Source organism: Lepisma saccharinum, chromosome 18 (genome assembly GCF_977018435.1).
Source record: "Lepisma saccharinum chromosome 18, izLepSacc3.1, whole genome shotgun sequence".
NCBI lineage: Eukaryota > Metazoa > Arthropoda > Insecta > Zygentoma > Lepismatidae > Lepisma > Lepisma saccharinum.
In genome coordinates this window covers 46,547,867-46,565,645 of record NC_139246.1, presented here as the reverse complement: position 1 = coordinate 46,565,645, position 17,779 = coordinate 46,547,867, and the positions used below count along the sequence as shown (strand labels likewise).

At 37.9% G+C, this 17,779-nt stretch overlaps 1 protein-coding gene across 1 annotated transcript in view; it reads left to right on the top strand.

Moving 5' to 3' along the window:
• The first annotated feature begins 1,889 nt into the window (after positions 1 to 1,889).
• LOC146002052 (uncharacterized) overlaps positions 1,890 to 17,779 on the top strand; it is a 38,090-nt gene continuing 22,200 nt past the window's right edge. Inside the window, exon 1 of the mRNA XM_083139766.1 lies at positions 1,890 to 1,993. Coding sequence (XP_082995892.1) covers positions 1,964 to 1,993 — 30 coding nt within the window. The 5' untranslated portion in view covers positions 1,890 to 1,963. The remainder of the gene's footprint in view (positions 1,994 to 17,779) is intronic.

Sequence of the window (17,779 nt, the reverse complement as noted above, 5' to 3'; positions counted from 1 at the left end):
AGATGGTGTAATATGAATATAATATTTTAATATGAACACACTTCAAGAAAAAATAGTATAGAAGCAAGATTTAAATAAAATAGAACTTTGCATCAGGTATCACCAATAAATCAGTAAGATAAAACAATCATCAGATCTCCACTTTTGAATGTAGTATAATGTAATTTATTGTTCAGAAATCTCCTTTTCAAATATGTTTGTCATTGTAAAGAATTATGCCAGTACTGAATTTTTAACACACACAGACTCAACACTTGGGAAATCCGCCTCTAACGCCCAGGTTATTGATGAAGGGAGAAGTATTAATTTCATGAAGTGTAATGTCTAATACGAGCTGTTTGAAATATGAAAAAGTGAACAATTTAACTTAATAAACGTTTATATTGAACGATCCTATTAAATACTTGTTGTTTTACACTTTCATGGCTACTACTATTCTAATAGCGAGACTTCTATTAATTACATTTGTAAGAAATGTTTTGGAACAATGAATCAAAGAGATCATATAAACTAATTCATTCTTGCAGTCCACATTTGATATTTATAACATATTACACATCATCAAACGATAACTGAAGAATCTTCAAAAAAGACAGATTTTGATTATTGTACCGTTTGTCTAGTTGTAAAGATGGAAATTTGTTATTTATTTGTTTATTATTACCTTCAACAGAGGTATATCCTCTAATGACAGAAGGCGTACATAATAATAATAATAAGTAGTAATTACAAAATTACCAATTTACAAGTACAATACAACTACGTACAATTACAATAGATATCATATGTATCCATTCACAAATTGTATTCATTACATGAGTATAATCATACAGAATAGTTTACAATTAGGAAAATAAAAGAAAATAGATGAAATAAGAAAACATATAATATTGAATATAAATACAATTATTGGGTATTAACTATCGCTTGTTCGTAATTTCAGAATAAGTCAAGAATGGCATTGAAAAATCTATGGAATGGTTCCTATACATTATGTGCTATATTCTAATACATAATTGTTCTATGCATATGGATTGTGTTTAAAGTCACTGGCGTATGCAAGGGGTAGATGATGGGGCTACAGCCCCTTCCGAATTTTTGGGAAAAGCAAAATTTTCCAAGGAAAGCAGTAATGAACTTGGGTAAAAACACAGAGGTGACTGCAGAATCCCCTTTCGGTTTTTGAACAACTTTTAAAACAAAGGTTCAAAATTGTAAATACAAAATATTATACACTGTATTCCTCTTTCCAGAACGAGCCAGGTAATATCCACCTTTACAATTACACCCCCTTTGAAAAAAAATCCTCCGAACGCCACTGTTTAGGACCTATAGTAGTTGAAAAAATATATTTCAATTGTAAAAACGTCAAAGGCTCATTTGTTCAATTCCTACATCGTGTTATCTTTGTATAATCTTACTAATTAGGACGATGGAATTGGAATGTACCATTCTTCTGGTCAAGAAGAATTCGTCGAATCAAGTTATATTCTGTCGTTAGATAAAAAAAACTAAATTCCCAGCTGGCAAATTATGTGATCATTTTCGGACAGGAGGTTTACGACATGGACGCCGAAATGTGGTTTAATTATACGCTTCTGGCATGATGCAAATTTTTATTACTGGCCACCGAACTACCTTGAGGTTAGAGGCATCTTCATTTCACAGCCGAAGACAGGGAATATGATCAGAATGCTGATGACCAGCAGCCACTGCCTCTACCTATTTGGAACTAGTTGGAGCATTGAGGAAGACTGGAGTGTCCAGTTCCTGGTAGTTACTTTTTTTTTTTTACCATCCCGTTCTTGTCTTCCTGAATAAGGTCATCTCAAGGTGACAACGTGCAGCGGTCGTTGGTCTTTGAACTTTACCGCAGACAGATTGGAAAGGCCGTTGCAGAATCGAGTTTCATTCGTTGTCAACTTGTGAGCTGTTTCCAAGGGAACTCCGGCTTTTGCGAAAGATGACGCTTTGTTGGACAAATATCATACAGGTTCGATAACTTACACCTCTTTTTCTTTCATTAATTTATGTTGTAGCTTGGTGACCACTTGGAAATTTTTATGATTCTTTTCTTGTCTTTTGTGGTGCTTCTGGTGGGGTCTTCCGGTCTTCCTCAGGGCAGAACAGCAGAGGTTGCTGATGGGTAAATCCGTGCTCTGAAGGCTCTTGGGTGGCGCAAGTAGTTATGTTGGTGATTATTGGAAGGCGTTGATGTAAACGGTCGCTGCATATTAATGTCGTCAACTCATTGGAAACCCGACGATGCAGAGAGCCAATGGTGAAGCTTGGAGTTCCAAGCAAGGTAGTTAGTCACAACACCCATAAGCACCATACCCTACACACACGCACACACACAGTTATTCAAGAAAGTACATCATCAAGATTAAGATCAATATTATCATGGCGGTTTAATTTTTGTTGAAGTTAAAGTATCTGTGATTCCCTGCCTTCAAGTAATGAATTATGGCCTTTTATGCTTATGCTTGCTGTGTATAAATTATTTATGAGTCCCTTCCCTTCTCACAACTGCCTTGTTATTATAGGGAATCTTCCCCTATGACACATGGCAAGGTTAGCAAGCAACACGTATGTAAGAGAATTTCTAATATAGGCATTGAATGACAGAGTCAGATATACACAAATGTAGACCCAATCTACGTATGAGTCATTCCATGCCAAATCAACACAGATATGTGCAATTTTTAACCTGACCATCTCCGATTTTCATGAAATTTGGGGAGTTGAAACTATGCATATAACTTAGTAACTATGAAAATTTTTAGTCTCGTGCGTCTTGTAATTGTTAAATTATTCAAGGTCAAAGTTTGCAGAAATTGCCCTTTTTGAGCGTGCTTAGCTATACTAAATGTGCTGTAACTCCGCCACTATTTTGCCTAGGAAGCTCAAATAAAGCTTATTGTACAGGGAATTGAATAAGTTTTCCAGTGATATATAATAAGCTTACCTTTGGATAAAAATATAATTTTGTCACGTGACCTTGACTTTTGACCTTGAATATCTCAAAACATGTCATCACCAAAAATCGTGAAAAAAATATATTTGGTCCCTCATACCATACTCTAAAACATACCAAAAAATCATTCTGGGACTGCAATGGAATCAGAAGATACAAAATAATATGTGTAACTATGTGACTGATAAAAGCCCCATTACATGAACTATGAAGAGTCAAATGTCCCTTAACACCCCCTACAAACTGTGAAGGAGTTATCCTGGGTATAATTGGTCATGAAAGAAATAGGTTAGGCACAGGGAGATCCCTAGCCGTGTGTGTCAAGCGCAGATCCGGCATATTGTTGACCGCCATATTGAATTCAACGCAAAAATTTCAAAGGAAAGGGGGTGATGTGATATATCAAATGAGGCTAGAATTTCACGAGAAATGAAGTGACGAAGGTTTATCCAACATATATTTAACCAGCAAAAATTTATTACTGCATGCTTGTAACCATTTTCTCCTTTTCGAGGTGTTGAAAACAAAGCATTGGAATGCTCCTAACGTGTTAGGAACTCATCGAGATCACGCTGACATCTTGGGAGAGAAAGAAGTATACGCACCATAGCATATGATTTTAATCAGCTACATTCACCAAATAGTTGAATAGTGAAGAATATTGGGAAAAGTATCTCAAACAATTACGTGACACTTCCTTTGGAATGAAAAATTCTTCAGTGACGAGGCTAATTTTTATGTTCATAAAAATAATATGCAATACCTGTGATTTGCTCAGTCGAATGGTTGTTGCTGGTAAGCTAATTATGTGGTATAATGTATGGCGAACGGAAATGGTTGGTCCATATTCAAAAACGGAACCTTAAATAGTGAGGGCTTCTTGGATTTGTTAAGTGAACAGGTTTTTTCACCCTTGCTTACGGGATATGCACTTTTCGAGAGTTTTGAAACAGAACAGTGTGTGACCACACTATGTGGACATTTTTGGAATTTCTTCATGGTAATTTTCTAGGTAGATTGATGGGCACACGGGGATCTATTAAAAGGCCTGCACATTCCCCAGATCTAACGTCTTAGGAGGACTTTTACCTTCAGAAACATTTGAAGAGAAAGGTGCATGCACTAAAAGTCCCTGATATTGACCTTCTGAGAGAAGGCATAGTTGCTGCTTGCGATGTTGTTGCACATGCTACTGCCAAATGTTCTATGCGAGTGTGAGAGACGTCAACGAGTGTGCTCACAGGAACATTGACAACATTATAATATGCATATATCGTAAGTGAAAGATATGTGTATAACTTTTTGCTGGCGTAAGATACGTTGGAAAATCCTTCTTCACTTCATTTCTCGTGAAATTCTAGCCTCATTTGATATATCACATCATCCCCTTTACTTTGAAATTTTTGCGTTGAATTCAATATGGCGGTCAACAATATGCCGGACCTGCGCTTGACACACACGGCTAGGGATCTCCCTATGCCTAACCTATTTTTTTCATGACCAATTATACCCAGGATAACTCCTTCACATTTTGTAGGGGGTGTTAAGGGACATTTGACTCTTCATAGTTCATGTAATGGGGCTTTTATCAGTCACATAGTTACACATATTATTTTGTATCTTCCGATCCCATTGCAGTCCCAGAATGATTTTTTGATATGTTTTATAGTATGGAATGAGGGACCAAATATATTTTTTTTCACGACTTTTGGTGATGACATGTTTTGAGATATTCAAGGTCAAAAGTCAAGGTCACGTGACAAAATTATATTTTTATCCAAAGGTAGGCTTGTTATATATCACTGGAAAGCTTATTCAATTTCCTGTACAATAAGCTTTATTTGAGCTTCCTAGGCAAAATAGTGGCGGAGTTACAGCACATTTAGTATAGCTAAGCACGCTCAAAAGGGGCAATTTCTGCAAACTTTGACCTTGAATAATTTAACAATTACAAGACGCACGAGACTAAAAATTTTCATAGTTACTAAGTTCCATGCATAGTTTCAACTTCCCAAATTTCATGAAAATCGGAGATGGTCAGGTCAAAGGCTGTGTTGATTTCGCGTGGAATGACTCGTATGCTACATTTAAATGACGATAATTAATTGTTAGCATATACTATCATTAACATGATACATTGATCATTTATTCCACTGACCGAAATAGGTGCTGGTTGACTTTATGTGATTACATGTAGTTGCATAATGTTATTGATTACTTTTGTGTGTATGTCTTCTTGGGTCCCTTCGTCTTATTTTGTGAATTGTAGTATTTGGATGGTGAAGCTGCTTCGTCCAAAAATTTGAGTTTTTCTCTCTGCATGAAGTGGAACAGAGTTTCTTGTTCGAATCTGCATATTGGAAACATATCTACCTGTGCCTGTTATTATTCGCAGTAGGAAAATCTACTATCGATTGTATTTACAGCAATGTCTAGCAATACAAATAGAAATAGAAACAATAGAGTGGTGGTCTCTATTCATGTAGCACAAATGCTTTCATAATAAACGAAAATATCCAATTTTAGCATTTGAAACTTTTACACAAAAGTTTACATAAATGTGACACTTACAATAAATGTTTATTACTTGGGTATGTGCCCTTCTGTCATTTCCGATTTTATAAATGTATCTAAGTAATACAAATTGCGGCTGTTTGGATACAAAAACTATTGTAAACAGGCTGCATTGAGTATTGAAAAGATTTGTAAGCACATTTGTCTGAAGTAGGAGGACATCGAATTAGATCGAAGGATCGCCGAGATCAAGATCATTAATAAGCATGGGGGGATTCACAACAGGGTTGGCAAAATTTGTGTTTTTTTTAAAAAAGAACAAAACAAACTGTTTTTTATGTTTAAAACATGTTTTTTTGTTTTAAACATAGTTTTAAACATGAGTTAAAAAAACATGTTTTAAACAAAAGAAATTCAACCTTTTCCCAGTAAATTATAGTTAAAGTCGTTAAACAGAAAAAATACTCATTTTTATGAGTACATTGGCGACAAGGACAGTTTATTTCCCTTTGGAGATAAGGTTTACCATACTGCTGGGTAGGGGTGTGCGGGACAGAATTTTTTGGGTCGGGACGGGAAATTCTTTAAATCCCGACATTCGGGACGGGGAAAATTCTCAATTTCCCGAAAAAGTCGGAAAATTTTCGGGACGGGATGTGTTCGAAATTTCCCAAAGCTCTTGAAATCTCGAATTCTACCCGTAATTTCCATCTTAAGTGCTTGTTTTTGCACTTCTGGTACAAAACAACAATGCAGAGAACGTCTAGAATTGACGACGTTTTAAAATGGCCATTCGGAATTTCCAGACTGCTTGGGATTCCAAAAAGTCGGGAAGTCATTTCCGGAAGTCGGGATCGGGACGGAAATTTTCTTTCCCGATCCCGGTCCCGACTTTTCGAGATCCCGCACACCTCTAATGCAGGCATAGGCGCCGACTCCATGGGGTTTGGGGGGCTCGAGCCCCCCAATATTAACAATGTTGGGGTAGAGCCCCCCAAATAATTTTGCTTAAGAGGATCTAATGTATTATTTTGCTTCTCTTGTAAAGTTTACTCTGAATTGTACCACATGAAGTTAACTTTTAATACACATTTAAAATTTTCTAGACCATCAACTTTGGGGGACTGAAACCGCTAAACCATCAACTTTAGGGAGGCTATGACCAGAGACAGCAAAACGCATGATTTATTACTAGTATATACTAAGTATGTAATTATGAGTATTGTTAAAATTTTTACTAAAAAAAGTTTCAAAAGACGATGTGCATGAACTAGGGTAGTGGATGGGACGTTCGGGCTACAAATGGCTCTCGCATGACATTCAGAACGAGATCATTGATATATTAGGGAGATCTGTTTCGCGCTCCGTTGTAGCAGAGAATAAAAGTCGGGAATATTTTGCTATTATGGTTGACGAAACTTGTGACACATCCATCCGTGGACAATTAATATTCTGCATTCGAACTGTGAATAAAAAAATGATATTTTTGAAGAATTCATGGGCTTTTATTAGGGGTGTGCGGGACGGGATCTGGACGGGAAAAATTTTCAATTTCCCTACTGAGTCAGGAAATGTTCAAAATTTCCCGAAGCTCTGAAAATCTCGAATTATACACGTCATTTTCACTTTAAGTGATTTCTGGATTAAAAACTAACAATTTACGGTAAGTTCCAGAAATTGACAATGCAGAAAACGTCGAGAAATAACGACATTTTCAAATGAGCATTCGGTATTTCCCGACTGCACGGGATCCCGAAAATTCGGGAAATCATTTCCCGAAGTCCGGATCGGAACGGGAATTTTTTTTCCCGATCCCGGTCCTGACTTTTCGGGGTCCCGCACACCCCTAGCTTTTATGAGATTCCGAACACTGCGGCCAAAACTTAAAAAAAGGAGAGAGTGAAACATTCATTAAATTATTCAGTGATCAGAGCTCCCTCCCAATAATTTTGACAAGTCGGCGCCCGTGACTGCAGGGACAAAAGTTGTTGGTAATAGCCCCCCTTTTTCCGCCACTACTGAAGTAGGTTAGGATTTATATTAATCTAAATTTCAAGAAACTAAATATTATAGAATTCCTATTGTAAGGATCCGCCCTGGATCGTACTTGGTTCGATGGGTCTATAGAGCCTCGGCTTCACACTCAGTATCGCTTCGGGGCTTGAGTCTCCTCGGCTCAAGGTTCGGGTTACTCCGGTTTCTTCAATCCTCGATGTAAGGTCCCTCGTAATTCTAGGTCAAGGGTTCTCAATGTACTCAAGATCTTGACCAAGATTCTATAAGCAATCGACAATCCTTTTCCCCACTAGGTTCTGTCGATATTCAGTTAAGCACCCAACTTCCTTTTCTCTTTTCAGCCTCTGACCAGAGAACTGAAAATTAATCCGTGACCACAGAATAAGAAAAGGTGTTCCCTGACCAGGGACACAAACGTTGACTACTAACAGTCTATCGACCGATCCCGAATTCTGGTGTATCCTACGGCAATCACAATCCTCTCAATTATATCTCCTGACCAGAAGCATAGAACCGAGAGAACATAAGCCTTCTGATCAGAAGAGCTAAGTAATTGTCCTAACGATAATCCAGAATAAACTAATTCCTAGTAGCGACGTGGAAGTAAGCGCAGAAATGCGGGTGTGAAAAGAAAAGACGGTAATACGAGTTCCGTATTTATCTGGAGTTCGAATACAAAAGGCCACGGGCCTAGTGATGGGTCGTTCGTGAACGAGTCGTTCCTTTTGAACGACTCCCTCTTGGGAACTGTGAACTGCTCGCTCCTTCGGAGTGAACGAGCAGTTCCTCTATGGTAGTTCCTCGGAGTCGTGAGCTTTGAGTGTACGTTGTCAACCGCTCCTGCAGTTCCAGCTCCGTCGATGACTCATGACTGCGAGAGAGCGAGCGACCGTGTTTTGTTTTGTTTCTGCTGTGTACGTGCTCTGGTTTTCTTGTGGTAGGTGGAGTAGTAGACGGAGTTCCCTCTCTTCTAATTCTTTTCACTCAAGCTAACTCCAGCAAGTCCTCCCCCACCCCCCCTCACTTCAGCTGCACGAAACCAACATCGAGAGGAGTTGATCGTTCCTTTGAATGGCTGCTTGAGTGAGCGAGCTCCGGTGAACTGCCTCCCGAAAAGGAACTGCAATGACCCATCACTACACGGGCCACCGAGCTTCGCTGCTTATATAGGAATTCTCGGTGCCGTGAAGGATTTACCAACTTTTATCTTTACCTCAATTTTACATTACAATAAAATACATATTAATAAAATATCAAAGAGGAACATAATTAGCTACGTACAGAAATTACTATTTTTAACCTTTTGTGAATATTAAATATGCAAGATAATTTTAATTGTTACACTCAGCATTTAACTTGACTAGGGAGTATTGCTTCTTCCAACTCCCCTCTCTCCCTGCAACGGCCACGCGAAAAGACAACAAAGAAAAGAAAGAAAGTTTACAACGTTAAAGTGTTAAGCAAAATTTCTTTAAATACAGGTTTTGTCTTGCGCGGGCATAACTTTCGTTTACCTTAACATAACTAAATTCTGATTACACCGTCTTGCAGTAAAAGAATCAGGGATTAATATGATATTAGTTAACTTATTGTCCGCCAAGGGACACGACAGATATAGCGTGGGGAAGACAGCCTAATCTTTCGTCTTTTCCCCGGTTTCAACGTTTACTTAAAGTTGAGTCTGCCTGGCTTCTACACAATAGCGATTGTTTTCTCGCATTGTTGTCACCTATAAAAAAAAAATCCCAGCTCAGCTTGCTGGCAGAAAGAAACAAAATCTTTGAACTTTTATTTAACATCTGGATGTATAGTCTATATACGAGGTGGTTCCACTTTTCTTGGTAATTAACCATTAGCACCCAAAAATTATAAATACCAAACAAAGAAAAATAATAAGTTTATATACTTCCTTGTAACGTGAACAGTGCTACACGTTACACTATCCTCGTCTTGAAAAAATCACGGTTAAATTTTTCCTGCTGCCTGAACAGTTTATATAGCAGAAAAAAAACCGCAGTGTCATAATAGATTCTCCAGATGAATTTTTTCAAAGTACAAAATTATGTTACCAAAAGTAAGCATCTGCGCTTCATTCAGTTATACAGACCAATGAATCGTATCGCAAAAGAAAAAGAAATCAGGTCATGATCAAAATCACGCATTGTGTATTTAGATATTAGTTTCCATTTCAAGCTTCCACCAGTCTCAAACTTACAGGACGATACGAAACAAGGAACTGCGAGGTTTCGATTTCTACAGTAAAGCACGGGTCTTTCTTGTCGCACAACAATTTTGCTACCTTGTGCATACATAGCTAGCCTGCCTAACCTAACAACATAGGCATTTAGCCTAAAATTAAAATGCTTTCTCCCGTGACGTCAGAACATTAGGTTGCTCAAGTGTTGTGCGATGAGTGAGACCTGTAAAGCACGGATTAATTGACACAGATTCAATGAAAAACAGGGTTGCCAAACAAAAAAATTATCACAGACTATAAAATATCTACCACCAAAATGTGTTTTAAACACTTGTAAAAAAAAACATGTTTAAAACACATTGTTTTAAACGTTTAAAACATTTATAAAAAAAACAAAGCCGTGTGTTTTAAACGTTTAAAACAAAGTGTTTTAAACACTTTTGTTTTAAACATGCCAACCCTGATTCACAATGATGTTAGTTCCGAGCCTTCACAGAAATAAATCTTGGCCTGATTTTTGTTGCATTTGATTTTAAGTCCACTTTATGCACAGAAAGGCTAATTGGAACTGTACCAACAGTTTAAAGTGAAATCGGAATCACTATGTGCCTCCACCGGGTATCGATCCGGAACCCCTTAATTACAAGTCGAGAACGGGGAAGCTGAGGGAGACTGGCTATTCCCAAACGTTCATTTTAGATATTGTGAGCTATTATTAGACCCTCTGTGTCACATGTTAGTTAGCGTTCATTGCTGTGTTGATACTCCTGCCATATAAATAACTCTTCTTTCGCTAGCGAAGTCTCCACGGCAGAAATTCAAACAAACCTGTTTTTTTTTTTAGGGGTTCGTTGCTTGAATATTTTTACACAGGAAATGCAGGGAAAGACAGTAGAAATATCGTAGCGATCCAGCCTTTGGGACGCTGGGATCAAACCTAGGGATGTAACTCACCCCCACAATAGCAACACTTGATGGTAGAGATGACCCTGAAGGGGTCAGGTATGAAATACCTAGCTTAACCAATATATATATGGCCCTAATCCCACCACTCACTCACTCACTCACTCACTCACTCACTGACATAAATGTTCTCCATGAAGGAAGCCCCGGTGGCGAAAAATGCCCGATTACGACCCCCCATGAAATCGTCCCAAAAGACCGAGAAAATTAAGAAATCCCTTAATTGGCCCTTATTTAAGGGTGAAAATGCCCTTTTTTCACGTCCTTAGCAACCCGTTGCCACGGCAAATTTTTTGCACACATTGTTTGATTCACGTTTTCAAAAAATTAAGAAATCGCTCATTTTGCCCTTTTTTAAGGGTAAAAATGCCCTTTTTTACGACCGTAGCAATCAGTTGCCACGGAATTTTTTGCAGCACATATTGTTTCCTTCAATTCTTAATTGTCTAGCTACATTATATTTCTCACAGATTACAAACAGATGAATGAACTCCTGGTTTTGAAAATGTACCTCAAACAAGGGTGACATCTACATCTGAAGAAGATTCAGCTCAGATACAATTAAGTATATATTTTTATACTCAATGAGAAAATATCTACATTGTGCTTGTTTTAACTAAATGTTTAGAGGCATGATAACAAACAATTCTTTAGAGCTTGCCGTGCTTGTTGTTGACCATGGAAACGGACTTTGCTAGGGAACTTCAAGAAAGTTTATTTTCACCTCGAAAACTACTGTTAATGAATTGCGCTAGACTTTTCGAATTTTAAAATACGACCCTCAGAATTTATTATAGAGAGGTAAGAATTTGAGGGGAATGACGGAAAACAATTATTATCCAATTTCGTTCAAAAATGTGAAAAATGACAAAAGACGTAAATATTGCATTTTTAATTTAGTCGCTATTGAATTCGTTTATGCTAAACATCCAACTAATTATCTTGAAACGGTTATTACTTGCTAAGTTCATTATTAAGAAAATAGACAATAGTATGTTGAATATTTGTACCTTATTAGAGCCCATACATACATAAAGTTATTTTATAAACTTTTGAAATTAGCGAACTTATACACATTTTCTCCATCATCCAATACAACATGCAGACATTTTCAGTCATTAAGATCATTGAGGAACCCCATGTATAATATGATTGCGTTTACAACGTAGCCGAAGGTCACGCATGGGAGCTTAGACGTGGCCAAAGGCCACGTCCAAAGAACGCGAGTCCAATATATGCATATATAGCCCCAATCCCACCACTGACTAACTCACTGACATAAATGCTCTCTATGAAGGAAGCCCCGGAGGCGAAAAATGCCCGATTACGACCCCCATGAAATCGTCCCAAAGACCGAGAAAATTAAAAAATCGCTCACTTTGCCCTTTTTTATGGGTGGAAATGCCTTTTTTTTCAAGTCCCTAGCAACCGTTTCCACCGGCATTTTGTGCAGCACACATTGTTTCCTTCAATTCTCAATTGTCTAGCTACATTATATTTCTCACAGATCGACAACAGATGAATGAACTCCTGGTTAGAAAAGGTGCCTCCAACAAGACTTACATCTATATAAGGAGTTTCAGCCCAGATACAATTACGTATATATTGTTATACTCAATGCGAAAATGTCTACAATGTGCTTGTTTTAACAAAATTTTTAGAGGCATAATAACAAACAATTCTTTAGAGTTTGCCGTGCTTGTTGTTGACCATGGAAACGGACGTTGCTAGGGAACTTCAAGAAAGTTTAATTATTTATTTTAAACCGAAAACTTCTGTTAGTGAGTTATGTTAGACTTTAGGAATTTTAAAATATGAGCACAAGAATTTATTACAGACGAGGGGTAGGAATGACAAAAGACGTAAAATATTGCTTCTCCAATTTGTGTCGCTATTGAATTCGTTATGTAAAACATCCAACTAACTACTTTGAAACGGATATTACTTACCCAGTTTATTATTAAGAAAACATACAATAATATTTTGATTATTTGTACCATATTATAGCCCATACGCATGTAACGTTACGTTCCAAACTTTTCAATAAACGAAACAGTGGCAAAGGCCACGTCGAAAGTGCGCGAGTCCAATATATATTAAACCCGAATCCACCATTCACTCACTCACTGACATAAATGTTCTCCATGAAGGAAGCCCCGGAGGCAAAAAATGCCCGATTACAACCCCTTATGAAATTGTTCCAAAGACCGAGAAAATTAAAAATTCGCTCACTTTGCCCTTTTTTAAGGGTAGAATATGCCCTTTCTCATGTCCTTAGCACCCGTTTCCACGGCCATGTTTTGCAGCACACATTGTTTCCTTCAATTGTTAATTGTCTAGCTACATTATTTCTCACAGATCAACAACAGATGAATCAACTCCTGGTTAATAATGGTGCCTCAAACAAGATCCAATATATATAAAGCCCCAATCCACCATTCACTCACTCACTGACATAAATGTTCTCCATGAAGGAAGCCCCCTGGATGCAAACAATGCCCGATTACGTCCCCCTACGAAATTGTCCCAAAAGACAGAGAAAATAAAAAAATCGCTCACTTTGCTCTTTTTTAAGAGTAAAAATGCCCTTTTCATGACCTTAGCCACCTGTTTCCACGGCCATTTTTTGCAGCACACATTGTTTCCTTCAATTCTTAATTGTCTAGCTACATTATTTCTCACAGATCAACAACAGATGAATCAACTCCTGGTTAATAAAGGTGCCTCAAACAAGATTGACATCTACATAAGGAGTTTCAGTCCAGTTACAATTCCGTATATATTGGTAAACTCAATGCGAAAATATTTACATCCCGGTTGTTTTAATTAAATGTTTAGAGGTATAATAACAAACAATTGTTTAGAGAGTTTGTGGTGATTGTTGTTCACCATGGAAACGGACGTTGCTAGGGAACTTAAAGATAGTTTTTTTACCCCGAAAACTACTGTAAGTGAATTATACCAGACATTTTGTATTTCGAAATACGAGCGTCAGAATTTATTACAGAGGCAAGGTAGGAATTTGAGGGGAATGACGGAAAAGGATTATTAACCAATTACGTTTAAAAATGTGAAGATGACATGGGAAGTAAATGTTGCATTTTCAATTTAGTGTCGCTAATTATCTTGAAACGGTTATTACTAACTCAGTTTATTATTAAGAAATTAGACAATAATATTTTGAATATTTGTACCTTATTAGAGCCCATACACACATAAAGTTATTTTCTAAACATTTCAAATTAGCGAACTTATACACTTGTTCCCCTTCATCCAATACAACATGCAGACATTTTACCCCATCTGTAATATGATTACGCCCACAACGTGGCCGAAGGTCACGCATGCGAGCGTACAAGTTGTGTCATATCATGTAACCAAGCCAATCCGTTAAATATGACATGTCAGAACGGTGTAACATGTAAGCGCATTCGTATGATGTACAGTCATTTGCAATAAAAGTAGCATATCTGCATCCCTAATAGCGTTATGCGTGTTGCCTAACTCTACGGTAATGACGAAACTCACCGCTGAAAACTAGGCTCTTCGCCATAAAGTTAGACTACATGCAGGCCCGGATTTCCCAATAGGCCTCATAGGCCCGGGCCTAGAGCGGCACTTTGGTAGGGGCGGCACGATTGTTTGTTTTAAATTTATAAGGAATACCTATTTCTCGGATTGCCTCTTTTTTCCTCCGGACACACGAATGGCATGACTTAATGTAGTGTATTGTAAATATAAGTTAACGAAGAATATCTCTTAAGAGAGAGAAAGGCTAACAGGGCTCGGAACTAGTTTACTAATTTGTTGCTTTAATTACCGACGTTGTTGTTTCGAATGTACAGTATTGTGCTGAGCCGGGTCGGCGATTGCGGCAAGAACGTGGAGCCTGTCGCTTGCTTTTGAAAGACAACACCGGCTTGGCTGTGTTCCAGGAACGCCGTTCCTTTTTCCTGCCGGCATTGGCCGCATATCAAAAGCATTTGATTCGCGTTGAATTGTTGAGAATTAAGCTGTCGGGGCAAGCATTATTAAAGGGCTTTCTCATTGTACTATTCTACTGTTAGTTGCTCGAGAATATTATTCAAGAAGTAGGTGGTGTGTTGCGTCTTGCGTGTGTCAGTGTCCGATGTGCGTTTGATGGGGTAAGTTTAAAACGTCATTACGCTCATTATGCTTGATCAAAGAGTAAGACTCAGTGGGTCACAATACAAAAAATTAAAAGCGGAGAAAGATGAAAAGCAGGAAGCATTTCTGAAGAAGGTTTCGAAAATCAGTTCTCTTTTTATATACAGAAATGTAATCAGGAAAAAAAGTGAGGAAAGTGCCGTTGATGAGCCCAGTGTGTGTTCTGTCCTATCACTTTAATGTAGTGGGCCTCCCCGATGGCGCAGTCGTTACGTCGTTGCCTTGTATAGTGCTCGTCCCCAAAGAAACCTCACTTTACTTCAAAGAAAGTTCCGAAAGATCAGTTTTCCCCCTAACAACCACATGTCAGGTCCACGTGCAGTGCAATAAATCGTCCCCTGAAACCTTTCCCACCAATAGCGTCCCTCCAAGAAATGACAGCTCTCATCAAGTCCACGTGGACTAAATGAGATGTTGCTAATTCAGTTTCTTTAGAGATTTCTAAACGCGAGGTTGCGGTTATCTATCTTTGCTAGCTTGTGTTATTGTGTTTTGCTATTTTTTTATGCAATATAAAGACCTTGGGAGTTAAACGTCACAGTGAATGAATGGATGTCTAAACACTGGAGGTAAAAGTGACAACAGTGCTTTGCCGAAAAACAGGTGGTGGCTCGAAACCAGATACGGGTCCGGTCGGCTTCCTCTGGGGTTCTGTCAAAGATGCCGAACTGGTGATACGTTCAGGACTTGGAGTATAATCAAGGGGTCCCGGGTTCGATACCTGGTGGAGGCACATAGTGGTTCGGATCCCACTTTAAACTGTAGGTCCAGTGGACTTAAAACACCAAATCAATCAATCAATCAATCAATCACTTAAATGAAGTAATAATTAGTCTTCTCTGAAAAACAAGGTAAATGTTAAGATGTAATTCATATAATTGATGTCATATCGCTTTGTTACATTTTTGGTATGTAACTATCATTTAATTAATACTGCATGCCGTAAATAGTAAAAATAGTAATACAGAAAATAATGAATTTTTTCATTCTTGATAAACGGTATGGGGGCGGCAGAGCTTGTTTGGCCTAGGGGCGGCAAAGAGGTTAATCCGGTCCTGACTACATGCAAGGCGCATGCAGAAAAGTGAGTATTTCAGAATATATACTCTATCCCATGAATCTGTGGAGCAAGACCGCACCTAACAGTAAAGAAGGAGTGAAAGCGAGTGGGTTGACCGAAGCAGTACACGCTGCTTCAATGGCTTGTAACTGCAGTCCCTTTTCCCCTTCACGCAATCCCGTTCCCTCATTTGTCGAGACCTCTCAAGTCACTACTTGCGCAAAGACTTGTTTTCGTTCACTTGCTCCAACGATTCCCGGCATATTTTCGTAACTAACATAATGTTCCAGAACGCATTACAACGTTGTCTATATACCTTGTTGTTTATATATTCAGCCACTTGTTCTTCTTCAATTGTAATAATAACTGTAGATCACTTTAAAACTATTAAATTTAATAGAAGCCTTGGTGTAAAGCGCCAGCAATGAAACATCTCAAATGATAACATAGTGGAAACTTAATATATCCGTGTTGGATTTCTTGAACAGTACTTGATGGCAGCCAAATGGAATTTAAGCGTGAGGAAGGTTCAAGTACCTGGATTTCAACCCAGAGTTCTTCATAACAGGTTTCCATTTCATTGTTTACTTAGGGCTGTGAAGATAAATATTTGATGAGGTGGAAACCATCGTTTAAAAAGTGTTTATGCAAATAATGCCTTTTGTTTGCTTTACATGTTCTGTTTGGCAAGATGCAGTTAAAATATTGATTTCATTGTACACTCATAAACTTTAAAATTCTCGCCAAAACAGTTAAAATAATAATAGAAAAAGAAAAACATACTAAGGAACAAAATATTGTTAATATTTTCCGTTTATTTTGTTGTATATGAATTGTCCTGTATTTATTTACTTAAATATTTACAGCACTAAATACACAGGCATTTTCATACAACACACTAACAGATTTTCAGTCAATTGCATGGAATTAGAGAAGAAAACAATGTATTAATTAAGAATTACAACATTAAGAAAAATCAGCAACATTAGTAAAAATCTAATTAATATATTTTGAGTCCCGGTGAGGCTTCTGACTGTAACATGGGCGATCCGGGTTCGATTATTGGTATAGGTGTTTTCAGTCAATATCCCTGTAAAAGTATCTCTGGAACTCAACCACCCTCTCACCAGCGGATATCTGGAGGCGACTCTGCGAATAAAGACGAGAAGAGTGTGGTGCTGATTACACTATTTTCACTATGGTCTAGATCGAGAATGTGAACATCCATTATGTGCCTTCATGGCATTGGGTGTTATGCAAGGGGTACTTTTGCCTTTTATTGTTTTTGTTGAAAGTATTTACGTATAGTAGAACCACAAGCAAGAAAACCTGCACAGACCCGCGACTCCTGTGCACCGTACTCGGGAGAGTGGACCATGCTTCCTTATGGCCCGAGCTGAACGGAAGAAGGGAAATCCTTTCCTTCAAGGTTCTTTCCTTGTGTAGTAAGCTAAATCTATTAACTACATTAGAACTAGTATTATATTCTAAGCTTATCCAACGGTAATCATATTTATTTATTTTAGTTTGTGTTCTATTCAGGTTTAAATACTTTATTTTAGAAAGTGTGTATAGGGGCGATCCCTGTGAAGCGGTCCAACAGTTTTTATTCGATTGTGCTCAAAGCACGGTCTATATGTGGTTTAGAAATGGTGATCATGTTTACGTCATGGTCCCTAGTGATTTTTGCATTTACAGAATTATCAATTATTGTGGAAAGGCACATCCTAGATCACAACACAAAAAAAACAACACATTTTTATAAGTACAGTCACCGACAAGAAAAATGGGACACTTCGATCCTATAATACTCGATTTTCTTAAAGGCGGTATGCGTGTTGCGTAGATCTAGGGTGATGAATGG